Here is a 17311-nt window from a genome sequence, read left to right on the forward strand (position 1 = left end):
TTGAGTCCAGCCTGGGCAACATGGCAAGATCCTTGTCTCTACAAATAAATAAATAAATTATAAAAAAGATTCGAAGATAGAACAGAAGCAAACTTAAGCCCAGTGTGTGTAGTTATGACCACGTCTATTGAGATTTTAAGTTTTTACATTAATTGCTCTTACATGTTTATTCCTCGTACTTAAAGCATTGCAAAGTAAGGCAAACTGTGCCTTTTCCTCAGAGTGAATGCAGAGCATCCTTCACCCCATCTAGGGGGTTCCTTTAACTTTCTGACCACCCCCTACTTTTGGCAGTCTATTCCTAGCCACAACTAGTTTTCTTTCCAACCCAGTTAACTCTCCGCTGCCCCAACCTATCTCCAGCTCATGGCTGCCACCTCTGGGTCCTCATGAATGGAGGTCAGTTCTCGGAGATGAGACGGGATGGGCACAGCACAGGCAGCAGCAGAATTAGGACTAGGAATGATGGCACTTGAAGAAGAGGCTCCAGGATTGGAACCACCACCAGTGGAGAGGGGATGGGATGGGATGGGGTGGGGTGGGGTGCATAAGGACCACGAGGTAACATACAAGATCTTAAATCAAAATGATGACTTGGGCTGGGTGTGGTGGCTCACGCCTGTAATCTCAGCTTTGGGAGGTCGAGGCGGGTGGATTACCTGAGGTCAGGAGTTCGAGGCCAGCCTGGCAAACATGGTGAAACCCTGTCTCTACTAAAAATACAAACAAATTAGCTGGGCATTATGGCAGGTGCCTGTAATCTCAGCTACTGAGGCAGGAGAATCGCTTGAACCTGGGAGGCAGAGGTCGCAGTAAGCCAAGATCACACCATTGCACTCCAGCCTGGGTGACAAGTGTGAAACTCCATCTCAAAAAATAAGAATAAAAAATAAAATAAAATGATGACTTATACTTGGCCATTGTCATTCACTCTCCTCTTCTGTACTCAGCATTAAATTATTATGCATTATGAGGGGGAAATCTAAAATGTATTACTTCATTCAACAAATTTTTTTCAGTGTCCACTATGTACTGAGCATTTCAGTGAACAATAACAAGAATCCTTGCCTGAGGGAGCAGTGGCTTCAAGGAGACAGAGTGCACGTAAAGGCATGACTGGAAGCAATTAGGAAGCGTGGAGGGCCCATGCCAATTGCTCTTGCTGTCCCAGAGTGCCTAAGAGTGTGTCAGAAGACAAAATTAGAAGGCATTTTAGTTTAAACATCTGAATTGGCTTTTATGTTTGAGTCTAGAATCTGGCAACAATGAGCCGAGCAGAGGAGGTGGTATTATAGACAAAGAAAGGCTGAGGTAAGCAGAAACGAAGAGCAAAATGCAAATTGTTCATTGCAAAGTTACTTTTCTTGTAAAGGTTAAAGCAGATGGCACTTTCTTATCAAGCTGGCTGAAACTGTCGTGTTTGAGGATTTGGCTATTATCTCTTACTTTCCTGATTTCTTGGAAAATCAGATGAACAACTTAGTTTCAGCTTGGTGACATGGAACTTCAGCATGAGTGAATCTATTTTGGTTTGGTCTGTTGGGCCTAGTGTAGGAGCTCAGTACAAACCAATGGCCTCTTATAAATTGTACTTAACAAGGGATATGTGCTGAAGGAGGGGTTGGAGTGGGATGCGGTGTGAGAAGCCTTCATTGAAGGGAGTGGATTTAAAATCAGAATCAAACAGAAAGAGCAGTCCGAGGGTGGGGAGTGGTGGTGCCCAAAGAGGGCAGAAGTGCAGCTTGTCAGAGGACTATGGACTAGGAAGAGATTGAAGGGGCAACAGTGAGGGCACTTTGTGGGTGGCTAGGATGAAGAATTTACCTCAGACCCAAAGGCATTGCAACAGGCAGTCCGCATAGGTTCTAGAATTATCCAGGGAATTTTTCTTTCCCTTTCCCTCTTACCTGGAGCCATCGCTTAATAAGCGGTATTGAGAGAGCTTTGGAGTCTGCATTACAGTTGTCCCTCGTTATCTGTAGGGGATTAGTTCCAGGACCCCCACGGATACCAAAATCTGAGGATGCTCATGTCTCCTATATAAAGTTTGCATATTTGCATATAATCTACACACAACCTCCTGTATAATTTAAATCATCTCTAGGTTACTTATAATACCTAGTACAATGTGAATACCATGTGATAGTTGTTACGTTATATATTTTTTATATTATATTTTATTGTCGTGTGGTTATTTATTGTTTTCCGAATATTTTCAATCCAGAGTTGGTTGAACCTGGGGAGGAGGGCCGACTGTATTTTATAGCCTGTCAGTTGTGGCTCATTCATCAGGAGACTTGTGTTTTACCCTTAGCACAAGTCTCCTTCCCTGCTTATCAGTGGCCTGCTGGAGGTGGCCAGACTGTATTGGAAGCCACTTCTGCTTCTACTTCCCTTTGGGGGCCTTTACAATTGCTTTTAGCAATCCAAGCCCTCACTCCTATTTCCCTCCCTACAGATAGACTTCACTGCCGACCAGATTGAAGGTGAGTATGGACAACCCCACCTCTCCGTCTATTTTGCACTTTCCTGGAGGAGGAGGAGGAGGAGGAGGAAGAAGAGGAGGAGTAGTTGTTCTCATGGTAATAGTAATCACTATCATCATCATAGCAAACCTATATTGAGCATCTACCATGTGTCAGGCACAGTCCTAGGCACTTTATATGGATTAACTCCTTTAATTCTCATAACAACACCATGAGGTAGCAATTGTTACCTCCCCCGTTTTACAAGTGATAAACAGAGACACATAGAGATTGGGTGACTTGCCCAGTCTCACATGGCAGTCAGCAGTAGAGCTAAGATTCAAACTCAGGCAATCTGATTCCAGATCTGTTTCCTCAACTACTCTGCCAGACTGCTTGGAGCATAGTAGATGCTTAACAAAAGTTAGTGCCTTTTTTCTTGGCCCCAAAGATCTATCTAAGATATTTGGAAGCCCTCATTTCTGTTCCAATTATTGGAAAGCCCTCCTTAGTTTCCCCTCCTCCCACCATGAAGTCTGCCAAGATGCTAACCCACTAATGGTGGCAGGGCCAATGAAATGTTTTATCATGTGATGCTCTGTGTCCCCCGCTGTAAAGCAGGACTCAATGTCATTGCAGCATATCCCTCTGTTTCCTCCACCAAATGCCTCTAGGACATAAAATTATAGGAATTGGAAGGGACCTTGAAAAATCACCTAATCCAACTGCCACATTTTAAGCACATACTCTCTTTTAAAACTTAAATGAATATTTGCACATGGTAAAACAAAAAAGCAAAAAAGCACACACATATTACTTAAAAGTAAATAATAAAAAATAAAAATCCTTTTTTTCCATGCTGATTCCTCTCCCAAAGACAACCACTGTGAACAGGTGTTTATGTACCCTTTCAGAAAAATATATAACGATACACAAGTTTGTGTGTATGTATGAGTGTATACAGTTTATACAAATCAAGCCATGTGATACACACTGTCCACCTTTTATTAAATATGTACTTGGATTTAATAATATACAGTATTTGGATATCTTTTCAAAATTAACACAAACAGTTCTACCTCATTCTTTTAAACAATTATATAGACTCTCACACACAGATGTACCCTTTTAATTTAATCAGGACTATATTGATAGGCTTTCAGATTGTTTCCCGTTGGAGGATATCAGCTTTCTTTCGCCTGTGGCCTTCCTAGCAGTGGTTTAAAGGATGGTGCATTTTAAATTATAATGGTTATTGCCAGGTTGCTCTCCAAAAAAGTGACACCAGTTTACCCACAAATGCAGCATGAGAGCTGGCGTATGCATTTCGAAACTAGTGAATTGAGCCTGACTCTGTTTTCATAATACTCGGTGGATACTCACTTGCAGCATTAATTTCAATGCGTTTTAGTTAAATATATACTTACGTGGATGTAGAAACACAATGACACTAGTGGGGACTGGAAAATCAACTAGTGATTTAAAATTTTAATTTCCCAAATGGCCAACTGGAACAGATGGTTATCTCTTCTCTCCTGAAGACTTTCAGGGCTGATAGGGAGGGGACAACTCATTCTGATCTTTTATCCCTCCGACCTTGAAGACATTTTTCCTTCTGTTGAATCAGAATTGTTTTTCCTTTAATTTTACCCCAGCGATCTTTTCATTTGTTTTTTGGTAAAGATGATAATGGTTTTCTCATTATCATCTTGGTTATGGTGGAAAGAACATAATTTGGAATTAGGAGACTTTCGTATTAGCCCTAATTCTTCCATTATTGGCCATGAGACTTCGGACAAGTCACTTCTTTAAATCTTAATTTTCTTATCTACAAAGTGAGGGTATTTGGGTTTCAATTCAGAAATTCTAGTCCATTCAGCATCCTCTAGATATCCTCCATCTATTTGGAGATAGTTTTCAAATCCCTCCTAAGATTTATGTTCTCTAGGTGATATACCTCAATTTATTTTATTTTATGTTATCATTTTATTTTATTTTGCGACAAGGTCTTGCTCTCTCACCTAGGCTAGAGTGCCATGGTGGTATCATCGCTCACTGTAACCTTGAATTCCTGGTTTTAAGCAATTCCTTCACCTCAGTCTCCTGAGTAGCTTGTACTACAGGCATGTACCATTGTTTTTATGTTTTGTAGAGATGGGGGTCTCGCTATGTTGCCCAGACTGGACTCCAACTCCTGGCCTAAAGCAATCCTTCCCGCCTTGGCCTCCCACAGTGCTGGGATTATAGGCATTAAGTCACTGTGCCTGGCCTCCCAATTTCTTTTGTGCTTTTTTTTTTTTTTTTTCTCATAGGAATTAGCTTCTAATCCTTGGCTTCCTTCTCATCCCTCTCCAGATTTCTGTATTCTTTTAGAGAGGGGTTACTACCACTGGACTCATTGCTCTAGTAAGCAGGTGACTACACTACTGCAGAGTATTGAGGAAAGGTGTCCTCTTCTGGACCCTTGAACATCACCTCTAATACTTGAAGATCACACTGGCTTTTTTTTTTTTTTTTCTAGTTGTAGTCCTAAACTTCAGTGTTTGATTTTTTTATGTGCATACCAGGCTTCCCAGCAGGCCAGGTGATTGGTTGGAGCATTAGCAGTTATAACAAGCAGGACTCCTTCTCTTCCTCCTTCCTCCCCATCATTTCCTTGGTTTCCTTAATAGTTGATCATAAGTCATATCTACATTGGCTTTTACATGAGGATAATAATACCTATAGCATATGTTTATTTCATAAAGTTTAATAAAGTGTTCTATGCAAAATTATTTGCTCAGAGCCTGGTTCATGGTAAGTGCTCAAATTATAGGTCATTGTTCTTATTACCTTCCTCTTCAGGTTTCACCCTCTTATTAAGCATCATGACGTCTTTTTTTTTTCTTTTTCTTTTTTTTTTTTTTGAGACAAAGTTTTGCTCTTGTTGCCCAGGCTGGAGTGCAAAGGTGTGATCTCTGCTCACCACAACCTCTGCCTCCCGGGTTCAAGCAATTCTCCTGCCTCAGCCTCCTGAGTAGCTGGGATTGCAGGCATGCATCACCACGCTCAGCTAATTTTGTATTTTTAGTATAGATGGGGTTTCTCCATGTTGGTCCAGCTGGTCTCGAACTCCCAACCTCAGGTGATCCGCCCGCCTCAGCCTCCAAAAGTACTGGGATTACAGGCGTGAGCCACTGCGCCTGGCACATCATTACGTCTTCTTTTGAGGAGACTTCCTCTTTTGTTAAACTTGACCTCACTCTTCTGAATGAACTAGGAGATCAAAAAGTCTTACTTCAGATTCAACTAACAAATATGCATTTATTGAGCACTGAATTTGTGCCAGACACCATGCTAATTGTTTTAAAGGTAAAAAAGATTAAATCCTGGCGGGGTGCGGTGGCTCATACCAAAGTGTAATCTCAGCACTTTGGGAGGCTGAGGCAGGTGGATCACTTGAGGTCATTAGTTTGAGACCAGCCTGGCCAACATGGTGAAACCCCGCCTCTACCAAGAGTATAAAAAATTAGTTGGGGGTGGTGGCATGCACCTGTAATCCCAGCTACTCGGGAGGCTGAGGCAGAATTGCTTGAACCTGGGAGGAGGTTGCAGTGAGCTGAGATTGTGCCACTGCACTCCAGCCCAGGTGACAGAGCAAGACTTTGTCTCCAAAAAAAAAAAAGATTACATCCTTATAACAAGGCTATGAGGTAGGTGTTATTTCCTACAAAGCAGGAAACCAAGGTTCAGCAAAGTTAAATGATTTGGCCAAGATCACATGGTTAAGTGATCCAAATTAGGATTAAACTCAGTAAGATAATACTAGCAGCATTGTTTATGCATTTACTATGTGCTGGACATTGTGTTAAAAATTTTTACATACATTATTGTATTTATATACATAGTATATTTACATACATTATTATATTAATTTGAATGTAATTTAAGAAACCTATGATAGCCGGGTGCAGTGACTCACACCTGTAATCCCAGCACTTTGGGAGGCCGACATGGGCTGATCACCTGAGGTTGGGAGTTCGAGACCAGCCTGACCAACATGGAGAAACCCCGTCTCTACTAAAAATACAAAACTAGCCTGGCGTGGTGGTGCATGCCTGTAATCCCAGCTACTCGGGAGGCTGAGGCAGGAGAATTGCTTGAACCCGGGAGGCGGAGGTTGCAGTGAGCCAAAATCGCGACATTGCACTCCAGCCTGGGCAACAAGAGTGAAACTCCATCTCAAAAACAAAAAACTAACTAAAAAGAAATCTATGATGTAGGTACCATTTATAGAAGAGGTTTTTCGAGGGTAAATATTTATTTGTCCAAAGTCAAGTAAGCAATGGGAATGAATTTGAACTCGATTATTCAGTAATGTGAAAGAAACGTGGTTTTATGTCTTTTAAATTCATATAAAGCCGAAGAAAGAGTTGAAAGTAAAGGTCTGGGGAATCTTCTGTGATATGTGGGATGATTTGTAAATAATCCATATGCAGCCTTTAAGGAAAGAAGTACTTGGAAAGGATTAAACCTGGCTTTTTTTCCTAAGTAGTTCATGAATTCTTTTTTGGCTTATACTGTTAATCTGCTTAGTAAACGACTTCTTTGTGGGTAGCATAAGGTAACTTAAATGCCCCTCCCAGGCCAAATTATCTCCACTAATGAATTGGTTGAATCCCAATCAATGAAGAATTGGGCCCGGGTATGATGGCTCATGCCTGTCATCCCAGCACTAGGGAGGCCAAGCCAGATGGATCACTTGAGGCCAGGAATTTGAGACCAGCCTGGCCAACATGGTGAAACCCTGTCTCTGCTAAAATACAAAAATTAGCCAGGTGTGGTGGTGGTGGGCGCCTGTAGTCCCAGCTACTCGGGAGGCTGAGGCACAGGAATTGCTTGAATCTGGGAGGCGGAGGTTGCAGTGAACTGAGATCACACCACTGCACTCCAGCCTGGGTGACAGAGCGAGACTCTGTCTCAAACAAAAACAAAAACAAAACAAATCAATGAAGAGTTAAGGTTCTTTGAAAAAGGGACCTGGAGTGCCTTCCTTTGGTCTTGCTGCGGGGATACTTGCCCTGCTGCCTTCAAGGAGTCCAGTCCCTGTGGTTCTGAGCTGGTAAGTAGGAAACAGAACTAGGAAACAGTTGTAACCACCATTTGTCGATTCCCTTACCATATACTGGACATTGCTTGGCGTGCTTTGTGATCCCACCTGCAACCCACTCAAGTGATCATTGTATCTCCACTTAGAGCTAAGAAAACGAGGGCCCACAGGGGTTAATAGTTTGCCCAAGGCTGTATGCGAGTCCATGGCACAGCTGGGGTGGTCTGACCATTGCCTCATCTGGCCTGGGAGCCGCCTTTCAACCTGGAACAGGCAGTACTGATAACAGCTGACTTTCCAGCGGTCTTATCACTTTGTAAAGTGCTTCCACACACTGCGACCTCCCTTTGCTCTCACAGTGACAGGCCCAGGGAGTGGGGTGTAGTTGTCACTCCCTTTGTGTGCACATGAAGCTGAGACCCAGCCCAGCTTATCCTGCACTCTGAGGCAGAGCCAAGATGAGAATTCAGGAATCCTCAGTTCTGGGCCAGTGCTGTTTTCATTGTCTGTCATTTCAGGAGTCAGGAGCCTCACCTACACCAGAGCAGGATGTGTGGGCGGGAGGGGTGGAGGCCAGGGAGACATCTGAATGGTTTTTTGTTTTTCAAGATGGAGTTTCACTCTGTCACCCAGGCTGGAGTGCAGTGGTGCGATCTCGGCTTACTGCAACCTCTGCCTCCCGAGCTCAAGCGATTCTCAGGCTGCAGCCTCCCAACATTTGAATTTTATAACAACGAAGCAATACAAGAGATCCCAGGCCCAGCCCTGGAATGGGTCGTGGAGGCACCAGGCTGCTTCTTAGGTTGACAGAAGATGGGATGGGGACAGGTTCGAGGCAGGGCCTGGGATAATGGACAAAGCGAAATATTGGAATATTTTAACAACCACACTCACCTGCTATTCAGCTTGGGTGGAGGCTGATTGGCCACCAGCCACCACCTTCACTGGGGATCAGGGGGTATAGCTGGGTCTTCTCTCCACAGAGTTCAAAGAGGCCTTTTCATTGTTTGACCGGACCCCGACTGGAGAGATGAAGATCACCTACGGCCAGTGCGGGGATGTACTGCGGGCCCTGGGCCAGAACCCTACCAATGCCGAGGTGCTGCGCGTGCTGGGCAAGCCCAAGCCCGAAGGTCAGTGCGGCCGCATGGCAAACCTCTCCCAGGGTCAGCCTTGCAGCCCCTTGGCTCCCTCCTTGTCCAGATTTTCTCTGCCATCTGCGCTCTCTCTTCTCCTGCTTTAGCCCCTCAGGACCAGCCTCAGCTACCCAGCTTACCCTGGTCCCATTTTGAGGATTTATCTAGACGTCCCTGTACTTAAGTGACCCTTGAGGAATGTAGACTGGGCTTGTTTCCCTCACGAGGTTGGGAGCTCCTGGGGGGCAGGAGCCCCCCAATAGAATGCGGCAACATTCTGTTGCCTCAGTGTCTAAGGAAGGCTGAGTGGGAATCTGGAAATCTGATAACTGATAGTTCCCACTCCCCAGCCCAGGAGCTCTCAGGAGGGGCATCTGTCACAGCACCGAGGTATCCTGTGGTAGCCATCATGAGCTGTATTACAAACAATTTGTTTCTAATAATGGTTAGAGTACTGATGTTTGCAAATTGTTTGGTATAAATTAGAGCAGCTTCAATATTCTTAGCTCTACGTGCTGCCTCTTTCATTCATTTGCATTTCAATAGGTTTTGGTGAGTGAGTGTTTAGAACGGTGAGTGAGTGTTTAGAAAGTGGTGCAAACGATGCTTTTGTGGCTCCTAAGTGTGATCGTTGAGTGTTCATACTCATGTGAGCTGTGCCTCTGTCAGTCGTCATTACGGCAGATGAAAAGAGGTGTGAGGGATTGTGTTCTGTTTGTGAATGTCGTCTGTCACGTGTGCCAGTCAAGTTAACAGCTGCTCTAAAACACACACACGTGCTTCTCCTCAGTGGTGTTCGCATGGGGTTTGGGGTGGGGTGAACCTCTCAGCAAGGGTGGGCTGTCTCTGGAGGCTTCCTGGGCCCCATAGTGGTTCCCTCCCCATCCCTTGGTTCTGGCCCGTCCCCCTTCTCCTCGGGCTGAAGATAACCGCGGGGGTGAAGGATGTGGGCAGGAAAGGACCAGAGGGCTAGGAGCTTGCATCTCAGAAGTCAGAAGCAAGTCCTGGGTGCTTATAAAAGAAAGAAATGCCCGCATTTGTGATATTTAAAAATAGTTTGCCTCTATTAAATTAAAGCCTTTTAAATACACTACCATGTGGGAGAAGTGTGCTATTCACAAGAGAACTGTGAATTTATAAGAATTATTGATTCAGAGTAGCTTCAAGCAGTGTGGTCTAGTGATGGGACCCTATGCAGAGTGATGCAAACATTTCTTTTTTCAATCCTGTTGGTTTGCCCCTGTGATTATAGGTCTGTCACATGTCAAGGGTTGAAACAGAGTGTGAGGCCTGGGCCGCATGGCACTTCGGGCCCCTCACATCCTGCTGCTGCCACCCTCAGCTCCTCTGCTTGGCTGGCCACCTGGTGCTTAGAAGTCTGGGTGGAGGGCTCCTTTTTCCTTCCACCCTACTGCTTTCACTGAGAAAAGAGGGCCCCTGAGACCACCTCCCCAGTCCCCAGTCCCCTACCTTGCTTGGATGGGCAGCACTGTGTCCTCTAGGAGCACTAATGGGTGTACCACCCAGAAGTGGCTGCAGCCCAAGCCCTGGGTGCTGCCAGACTTGGGGTGAGGCCCCCTCTTGACCCTCTGCTCCCTTGAGCACCTGCTCACATTGTTTTCTCTTTCTTTACCCTGCCTGCCTAAAGAGATGAATGTCAAGATGCTGGACTTTGAGACGTTCTTGCCTATCCTGCAACACATTTCCCGCAACAAGGAGCAGGGCACCTATGAGGACTTCGTGGAGGGCCTGCGTGTCTTTGACAAGGAGAGCAATGGCACGGTCATGGGTGCTGAGCTTCGGCACGTCCTTGCCACCCTGGGTATGCCAGCTGGGCAGAGATGAAGACCAAGTGGGAGGAATGGAGGGGTGGGAGGTGCCAAGGTGACATATGCTGGTTGGGTGGGGGGTGGTATACAAGGGTCTTTGCATCCTGAGGATAATGACCTGATCCAGGCCCTGCCTCCCTGGGCTCTGCAAGAACAACCATTCCCAGTTGGGTTTGCTCAGCAGGTACCAGGGTTTGGGAGAGGAGGGGAGAGCAGGTTGGCAGAGCAGGGGTTACTACTGAGGCCTGAGAGATGGGACTCAGGGCTTCTGTCCTTGTCTTTGCCTGAAACACTGAAGCCCTGGAAGCTGTAAGGCAGAGGGGGAGGCTTCGGAGACTAGGCAAGACCTTTAGACCCTTGGCCCCACCCTTCAAAACCTCTGGAGGAGGCTTGGTTTGAACCACCTCCCAGATCCAGGCAGTCTTGGACCTTCACACTTAAGGGGGGACTTGGGTATTGCCAGTTCCTCCTTTGCCATCTGTAGTTAAGAGCGCACCACCTCCCAAACCCACCACAGGAGAGAAGATGACTGAGGCTGAAGTGGAGCAGCTGTTAGCTGGGCAAGAGGACGCCAATGGCTGCATCAATTACGAAGGTATTAAGCTGCGCCTTGCTTCCCAGGGCAGCCAGGGATGGTAGGGTGGGAACAGCTTGGGTGGGGTGTGTGTCTGAGATGGGCTTTGGTAGACCCCTGCATTGGGTGTTCTTTTCCATCTTGTGAGTGAACCTCCTAGTGTAATGGCGGGAGCATGGATTTTGGAGATAGCTCTGTGATATATTAGCTGGTGGGCTTGATTAAGTCACTTATTTTCTCTGAGCCTCAGTTTTCTCATCTGAGGGATGGGGGTGATGCTGGCACCTTTTTCAAGGCTGTGGGGATTCATAGAGATAATATAGTTCATTCCATTTGTGTTGAGAATCAGCACAGAGAGTGGGCACAGAGCAGAGTTTAGGTATCTGCTCTCCATCCACCTTCTCCCCACCAACCCCCAAATAAGAGCAGGAACTACACAATCTGGAGAAAGGGGAGCAGGAGGGTTAGAAGTCAGGCAGTGTGGACAAGGGACAAGTGGTTTATGGGCCTAGAGGCGCTGAGCCACATGGTGGCTGATTTTCACTTTTTTCCTAGCCTTTGTCAAGCACATCATGTCAGGGTGAAGCAGAGTCTTCCAGGTGAGTGCAGCCTCTCCCTCCTGGTCCCTTCCGGGGTCACATAGGGCCTTAAGAATAACACCACGTGCCCTAGAAGGCAACTGCCCCAGCTCTGACCCCTTAAGAGGAAACCTCTTGGGATCAGGACGTGAGGACAGCCCTGCTCACTCACCATCTCCTGTCTCCTGCCTGCCCTTGCCTGTTCACCCTGTCTTGACCCTATCAGTCACATCCTCTTACCTCTCCCAGGATCTCTCAAGGCAACACCCTTCCCTCAGGCCTGGGGCCTCCTGTACAGGCTCCTGGGAGTGAGAAAGCCAGATCCCAAGTGGAAGAGAAGGTCCCTGGCCTGTGCTCTTGACCCTGTTCTTCCTCACTTCTTTCCTTAGGTTTTCCCTGGGATCCCCCTGGGTGTGGTAAGGGGCTGGGTGTAGGAGGGTGAAATGCCCTTTCCACCTAGCACTTTCTTTCAGGTGCCTGGCCCTTGGCCTTAGCCATACCAGGGTGAGTTAGAGAGAGGCCCTGGATGGGTGAGCTGAGATGGAGTCCTCGACTTATCACCACACCACTGCCCCAAGGAGCTTACAGGCCCTCCCTGTTAATAAACAGCTCTAATATGGCCAGGCTAGGCTCTGGAATTCTGACCAGACTCTGTTTTGTTTGTTTTTTAAAAACTAATTAACAAATTGTGTTGGTTTGTGTTGTGTGTGTGTGTGTGTGTATGAGATAAAGTCACCTGAGGCCTCATGTGTGCTCAGAGAAATGAATAGTATCTGGGAGCTAGGAGACAGGGACAAAAGCCTGTGGATCTAGAGATATTGGGGTCAGACCCAGGAGAGCAAGCTCTGGAAGGCCAGCAGCTTGAGGAATTGTCACCTGGAGGAGTTTTATTCCCTTTGGGCTCACCCTCTACCTAATCACACCTCCAGATGGCAGGCAGAGAGGGGCCAGGCTGAGGCAGGGACTCCTCCTTTGGTCCTTGCTGTTGCTGCTTTTAAACAAAAATTGTTGTAAAACACACATAACATAAAATTTACCATCTTAACCATTTTTAAGCATACAAGTCAGTAGAGTGAGGTATATTCACATTGTTGTGTAACTGTATTAGTCTCTTTTCATGCTACGATAAAGACATACCTGAAACTGGGAAGAAAAAGAGGTTTAATGGATTTACAGTTCCACCTGGCTGGGGAAGCCTCACAATCATGGCAGAAGACAAGGAGGAGCAAAGGCACATCTTACATGGATGGCGGCAGGCAAAGAGAGCTTGTGCAGGGAAATTCCCCTTTTAAAAACCATCAGATCTTGTGAGACTTATTCGCTATCATGAGAACAACATGAGAAAGTTACCTCCTATTGGGTCCCTCCCACAACATGTGGGAATTCAAGATGAGATTTGAGTGGGGACACAGCCAAACCATATCAGTAATGAATCTTCAGAACCTTTTCATTTCCAACAGCAGAAACTCTGTACTCATTAAACAACTCCCCATTCCCTCCTTCCCCCAGCCCCTGGCAATCAGCATTCTACTTTCCATTTCTATGAATTTGACCACCCTAGATAAGTGAAATCAGACAGTGTTTGTCTTTTGTGGCTGGCTTCTTTCACTTAGCACAATGTCCTCATGTTCCTTTTATAAGGCAGAATCATATCCCATTGTATAGGTCGACCACGGTTTGGTTTGGTCCTCACTTTTTTAGGTGCCTCTTCCTCTGAGTGCAAAGCTCCTGGTACCTAGTTCAGTCCTGCCTGTTCTGGACATCTCATTGACTCCAGACCCAGGATTCTAGCTCAGTGCCCTGGAAAGAGTCAGGGTCAGAGGTCAGGAACCTCAGGCTGAGAGAGGAGGAGAGTGGGGAGAGGCACGTGGAAAAGAGACGCCTGAAAACCAGCAATTGGGAAGAAGGAGCAAGATGATGTGAGGAAGTTAAACACATATGTATATGAGTAGAAATATTTATATGGGAGCACAGGGGTCCAGTCATCCCAGAAAGGGAGTCCTTACATCCCTGAGGACTCCCCAAGGTGAAGTAAATCCTTCCCATGGCCTTTCTATTGCCTGTCAATCATCCAGCCACAGAACTCTGTGGAATATCTATGAATTCAGCCAAGGCTGCCTGCCTGTCATGGGAAGCTGAGAACCATGAGCCCAAGTTTGCTTTTCTTAGAATTTACAGTCTGGCGGGGGAGACAAGGCCAAGGTCTATGTACATGCTCTTTGTTTCCCAGATTTTCTTTGAGGAAGGGTTTCAGCTTTGGGAGCGACTGGTTGAATCTCAAAACCAGGGATCTTTATACAGTTGAGGAGGGGTTCATTGAATCCAGTGGTTCTCAAACTTTGGTTTAGCCCCCATAGCCTTTTGTTTGAACTAAATTTTACGGGGAAGTAAGTGCATGAAACTGAAGAGAACAGAGTTTCTCTGGCTGAGGAGGAGAGGGCTGGGTTCAGGCTTCTTGGAGCCTCTAACTAGGCTCCTTGGAGCAGAGCCAGTTCACCGATTAGTCAGACTTCCTAAGTGTCAAAATCAGGAAAACAGATCCTTAAAGGGGAAGTGACTTAATCAAGGTCACAGCTAATGTTGACAAGGTCCCCTGAATTCTACATTTTTTCAATTTTCAACACACCATTTTCAACCTGCCTTTGAAATGTTTTCCAAGCTTGGCTCTTTCGACTCTTTTCCTTGTCCCTACCTCGCAGACTGCTCTTTTTGGCCTCACTTTCTGCCCCTTTTCTTTAAATCACACCCCCAACTTGAAATGTCAACATTCTCCTTAGCACTGGGGCCTCGTCAGGTTTTCCTCCTTCCCTTCTTCTTTTTTTTTTTTTTTTTTTTCTTTTTTAACATTTATTTTAGGTTCAGGGGCACATGTGCAGGTTTGTTACACAGGTAAATTGCATGTCTCAGGGGTTTGGTGTACAGATTATTTCACCACCCAGGTAATACACATAGTACCTGATAGGTAGTTTTTTGATCCTCACCCTCCTCCCTCTCTTCTTTCTTTCTTCAGCAAGTATTTATTGCTCACTGTATTCACTTGTGAGAAACTGGAGTTAAGGTTCCCAGTGATTTGAAAACTGAAAGTGTTTTCCTTGCCCAAAGTAGCTTACTGTCCACTTAAGCAAGCACATGAGTATCCAGGGATAAATAGAGAATGATCCCCAAATAGCATAGGGATAACTCCATCTATGTAACACACAGTGTAAGTTTTAAGGAACCAATACGAGGAGGAACCAGAAAGAAGTGAGGCATTACAAGTATTTTCTCTGGGAGAAGGGCTTTCAGTGAGACCTTAAAGGAAAAGGTGCCCCAAGGTTGGTGCTTAGGCCCAGGGAGAAGAAGAGCATGAACGGAGGTCATAGCTCACTTACTAATTCAACAGATGCCCATTGGGTATCTGCTGTGCACATGGCACTGGCATGAGCCTTGGGGATATACTGAACCACACAGACATGGCCCCTGTCCTCATGGAGCTTTCAGTCTAGTGGGAAGACAGACATTAGTTATAATCATGTGACAACATCAGCCAACATTTATTGAACACAGTATTAATTAAGATTATATTTGGCTGTTCGTATGGACACAAAAACACAGTGGCTTAAGAGACATGGAAGTGCGTTTCTTCCTCCCATTACAATTCAGAGATTGGCAGTCCCTGGCTGGCACAGCCGGCATGCTCCACAGTCCTCAGAGACCCAAGTTCTTTTATCGTATGATGTCTCAGTGTGTGACCTCTACACATGGTCTAAGATGCTGCTCCCACTCAGCCATCACTTCCACTGAGAGAATAGTTCAGGAAGCATTTTCTTTTCTCTCTCTCTCTTTTTTTTTTTTTGAAATGGAGTCTCACTCTGTGACCCAGGCTGGAGTGCAGTGGCACGATCTCGGCTCACTGCAACCTCCGCCTCCCAGGTTCAAGTGATTCTCCTGCCTCAGCCTCCCGAATAGCTGAGATTACAGGTGCACGCCACCACACCCGGCTAATTTTTTGTATTTTTAGTAGAGATGGGGTTTCACCATATTGGCCAGGCTGGTCTCAAACTCCTGACCTCAGGTGATCCACCCACCTTGGCCTCCCAAAGTGCTGGGATTACAGGTATGAGCCACCGCGCCCAGCCGGGGAGCATTTTCTACTTCACAAACCTCCTTGGGAACCAGTGCAACTTATTCGCTGCCTCCGTGGTGTTGGGCTTGTTTATCTGAAGACAGAAGAGACTCTTGTCCTCCTAGTCATCCCTTCCCCAACCCTGTACTTTGCCCGGCCCATAACTAAGTTTTGGCACTTGCCCCTCCTGGGAAGAGGTATGCATAAAAAGTGACTAAATAAAGTTCACGATTTTCTTCAACTAGACTGACTTCCACTATTTTGAACCCAGATCCAGAACATGTACAGTTGACCCTTGAACAGCATGGGCTTGAACTGTGTGGATCCATTTATAGACAGATATTTTTCAATAAAACTTACACTGAATGTGCCTGTGCCTCCTGCCTCTCCTTTCACCTCCACCTCCTCTTCCACCTCTGCCACCCTGGGACTGCAAGACCAACTCTTCCTGCTCCTCAGCCTACTCAACCTGAAGATGAGGAAGATGAAGGCCTTGAAGATTATCCACTTCCACTTAGTAGTAAATATATTTTCTTTTCCTTATGATTTTCTTAATATTTTCTTTTCTCCAACTTTATTATAAGAATACAGTCTATAATATATAGATGAAAAATACATGTTAATTGTTTATGTTTTTGGTAAGGCTTCCAGTCAACAGTAGGCCATTAGTAGTTAAGTTTTTTGGGAATCAAAGTTATATGCACATTTTCATTGCATGTGGGTTGGTGCCTCCAACCTCCACGTTGTTCATGGGTCAATCGTAATTCATGGAAATAGGACTGAGCCCACTGGGGGCCCTTCCACCACCCTGAGGGGTTCCTGAATGAAGGCCTGAGAAGGCGGCATCTTAGGCAGGATAAGTGTGAGTAAGTGGGCCAGAAGGAGGAGGGGGAGGGTGTCCCAGCTCTGGGGAAGATTTAAGGGGGGGGGTCTGGCCTGGAGCCAGCAATGGCACCACCCTGAGGGGATGATGACACATGAGAGACACACGGAAGCTGCTTCTGTGGAAAGAGAGTATGACTGTGTGTTCCCCAAAGGCCAGGCTCTCTGCTCCCCGTGGACAGATGCTGGGGAGAAAGTTGCCCAGAAAGTTGTCAGAGAGGATGGGTATCTTCAAGGAAACTTCCCACTGTCAGAGGAACGAACAGCCAGTGACCTTCAGGAGGGAGGGGGGAAAGGAGCAGAGGGGGAGAGGGTCTTCAGGGGCCTTCTGTAAGTCTCCTCCCTGTCCACCGCCACAGGCCCCTGACAGAGACTAGAGCTTCTACTACCCCGTGGAGAGAAAATGAGCAAAGCAGCCACTAGAGCTAAGATGATCATCATATGAGGTCCCCTGATGTCAAAGGTGAATTTCAGAGAGATGATAATAAACAGCATCATCAACTTACTGAGCACCTATTATGTGCTGGCACTATGCTAAGCACTTCTATCATTCTCTCATAGCAGTTTAGGAGTTTATGTATTTATTAATCAAAAATATTTATTTAAATTTATTAATTTAAAACTATATAGGAAGAATAATAACAAACTCGACT

General features: G+C 45.9%; 1 protein-coding gene across 7 annotated transcripts in view; it reads left to right on the plus strand.

The window, feature by feature from the left end:
• MYL4 (myosin light chain 4) overlaps positions 1–12315 on the plus strand; it is a 34421-nt gene extending 22106 nt beyond the window's left edge. For 3 of the 7 annotated variants that reach the window (XM_054458897.2, XM_054458894.2, XM_054458890.2), the window contains 6 exons: positions 2459–2486; positions 8538–8687; positions 10339–10512; positions 11037–11114; positions 11649–11692; positions 12145–12315. In XM_054458897.2, the coding sequence (XP_054314872.1) occupies positions 8585–8687; positions 10339–10512; positions 11037–11114; positions 11649–11677 (384 nt within the window). In that variant the 5' untranslated portion in view covers positions 2459–2486; positions 8538–8584 and the 3' untranslated portion in view covers positions 11678–11692; positions 12145–12315. Of the gene's footprint in view, positions 1–1269; positions 1312–2458; positions 2583–8537; positions 8688–10338; positions 10513–11036; positions 11115–11648; positions 11693–12144 lie in introns of those variants that run through there. The other 4 variants (XM_054458889.2, XM_054458888.2, XM_054458893.2 and 1 more) reach the window with 2 other exon arrangements.
• Positions 12316–17311: the final 4996 nt, after the last annotated feature.

This window comes from Pongo pygmaeus, chromosome 19 (genome assembly GCF_028885625.2).
Source record: "Pongo pygmaeus isolate AG05252 chromosome 19, NHGRI_mPonPyg2-v2.0_pri, whole genome shotgun sequence".
Classification (NCBI taxonomy): Eukaryota; Metazoa; Chordata; class Mammalia; order Primates; family Hominidae; genus Pongo; species Pongo pygmaeus.